This window comes from Nematolebias whitei, chromosome 8 (genome assembly GCF_014905685.2).
Source record: "Nematolebias whitei isolate Nwh7 chromosome 8, NemWhi1, whole genome shotgun sequence".
NCBI classification, from domain to species: Eukaryota; Metazoa; Chordata; class Actinopteri; order Cyprinodontiformes; family Rivulidae; genus Nematolebias; species Nematolebias whitei.
This window is the reverse complement of record NC_056505.1, coordinates 42,984,001-42,986,196: the sequence shown is the minus strand read 5'-3', so window position 1 is coordinate 42,986,196 and position 2,196 is coordinate 42,984,001. Positions and strand designations below refer to the sequence as shown.

Sequence of the window (2,196 nt, the reverse complement as noted above, 5' to 3'; positions counted from 1 at the left end):
ATAAAGATGTGGTGTCGGGAAGAGTTTGCTCGATGACTTACTGAGTTTTGTTCAGGGACCTCCCCACTCTAGATCATGTGACCTCACTGTGTCAGTTAGAGGCTGTGTGTGCGTGCGTGTGTGCGTGTGGTCCCTAGTTCAAGATTCAAAGTTATTTATTGTTATTCACATCACATGTGGTACATGATGTGGAACAAAATTATGTACTCAGGATCCCAGTTACACCCCAAAATAGCAAAAATATATAGTATAAAAAGAAACAGTATACATAGATCTAAGATATACACTAAACACTAATAATATAAGTGTATTCAACAGCAGCCTGAATAAGTTCTATCCTGGGATGATGTTACCTGCTGGTCTGCTGCATTAGCTGTACACTTGGGAGGCTCTGAGGCTGATGGTGGTAGATGGGTTTCGGGGGTATAGGATGGAGGTGGAGTTTCTGTGGATGACCAGAAAACACAGTGAAGGTACTGTTTGGACACATAATAATAACACACTAGAAAGTTCCTGGATAAAACTTTGATGGGGACTGCGACGTTGCTACCAATTTAAGATTTTGATTTGACAGTACTATGTGGTGGGATTCGCTCTCAGCTATCACTATCCCACGTTGCAGCTGAATAGCTCTTAAAAAAAGGCTGAGTCATAACCACAACAAAATTTGAGCTCTGCATGTGTAAAAAATAGATGGTTTAAAGCTATTTAAATGTAGCTTTGGCGAACATCTTGAATTTTTAGATTTGAATTAAGTTTTTAATAAGCCTTGCTCTCGGATACCAGCACATCAAATTTCAGTCAAAGCGCTCAAAAATTGCAGATTTATAGTATGCTTCCTTTTTAGTTCAGGTGGCCATCTCGGATTTTTGATTTGCAGTCATAGTCTAATAGGGATCCTTCTCACCTACCAGTATACTAAATTTCAGCTGAGTAGCTCTGAAAAGGGATGAGTTATCATATTTTTTCACTTTTAGCTAATATGGCCATCTTGGATATGTGATTTTCATTAGGAATGTATAACAACTCACTATGAGCTACGACCATACTAAATTTCAGCTCAGTATATCAAAGAATGACTGTTATAGTCAACTTTGTGTTTGCTGAGGTAGCTGTGGCAACCATCTTCATTCAACCTTTATACAGGTTAATCCCTCCTGTACTCATATACAAGAGAGACTTGAACAAAGAGTAATGGCAACAGTGGACAACATTAGACACTCATAAAAGATGCATACAATTTTTTTTCCTTGAATCAAATTTTGATTTTCTTGAATAAATTTTTTTCAAAATTTGAATACATTTTCTTGAATCTTGAGAAAAAATCTGAATCTTGAATCTCAAACTTGAATCAATTTTCTTGAATAAATTTTCTTGAATCTTAAATCAAAATAACTCCAAAACATTAATCCATTCTAGACATTTATCTGATGATTGTTTTTTGTGAGTTTCATACAAATCCAACAGTGACTTTTGAAGATTAATTCAGGGACCTCTACGTTCTAAGTCATATGACCTCACAAGTTAGTGTAAGGTGTTTTTGTCAGACATTTTGGATGGGAAAAATCGTGTATACATTTGCAAATTATGTTGCCATGATAACTTGAAACGCCAAAAAAGTAAGAGCACACATGGCGTAATCGAGCCGGTCATTTTGATATAAAATTTGTGGGGTTATACGTTGCGGTTTGGGTCGATTAAAGTTGAATGAAAACTTCTTATTTTTCTTTCAACTTTTCCCTCTTGAGGAGTCGCCACAGCAAGTCATCCTCCTCCATCTCATGCAAATGAGTCCACATGGCTCAATGAGACTAGCTGTATAAATAAAGGTTGAATGAAAAATCACATTCTGTCCGCTGCATCTTTTGTCCTCACTCCAACAATTTCCATGTCCTCTCTAAACTGCATCCATATTTTTCCTCGTTGGCTGTTTGTCTTTTTCCAGACAGCTGCATATCTAATATCCTTCTACCACTGTCCCTCCTCTGGACATGTCCATACCATCTCAGTCTGGCCTCTCTAACTTTATCTACCTGTTGTTCAACCTGTGCTGTACCTCTGATTATCTCATGCTAACCTTATCCATCATTGTTACTCCTAAAGAGAATCTCATCATCTTCATTTCTGGTACTTCCAGTTCTTTCTCTTGTTTTTTTTTTTTTTTTTGTCAATGCCACTGTCTCCAGACCATATAAC

At 37.1% G+C, this 2,196-nt stretch overlaps 1 protein-coding gene across 1 annotated transcript in view; it reads right to left on the bottom strand.

Annotated features, from left to right (window-relative positions):
• LOC119413693 (NADPH oxidase activator 1-like) overlaps positions 1 to 2,196 on the bottom strand; it is a 77,507-nt gene that overhangs the window by 43,328 nt on the left and 31,983 nt on the right. Inside the window, exon 13 of the mRNA XM_037680747.1 lies at positions 354 to 445. Within this exon, the coding sequence (XP_037536675.1) occupies positions 354 to 445 (92 nt within the window). The remainder of the gene's footprint in view (positions 1 to 353; positions 446 to 2,196) is intronic.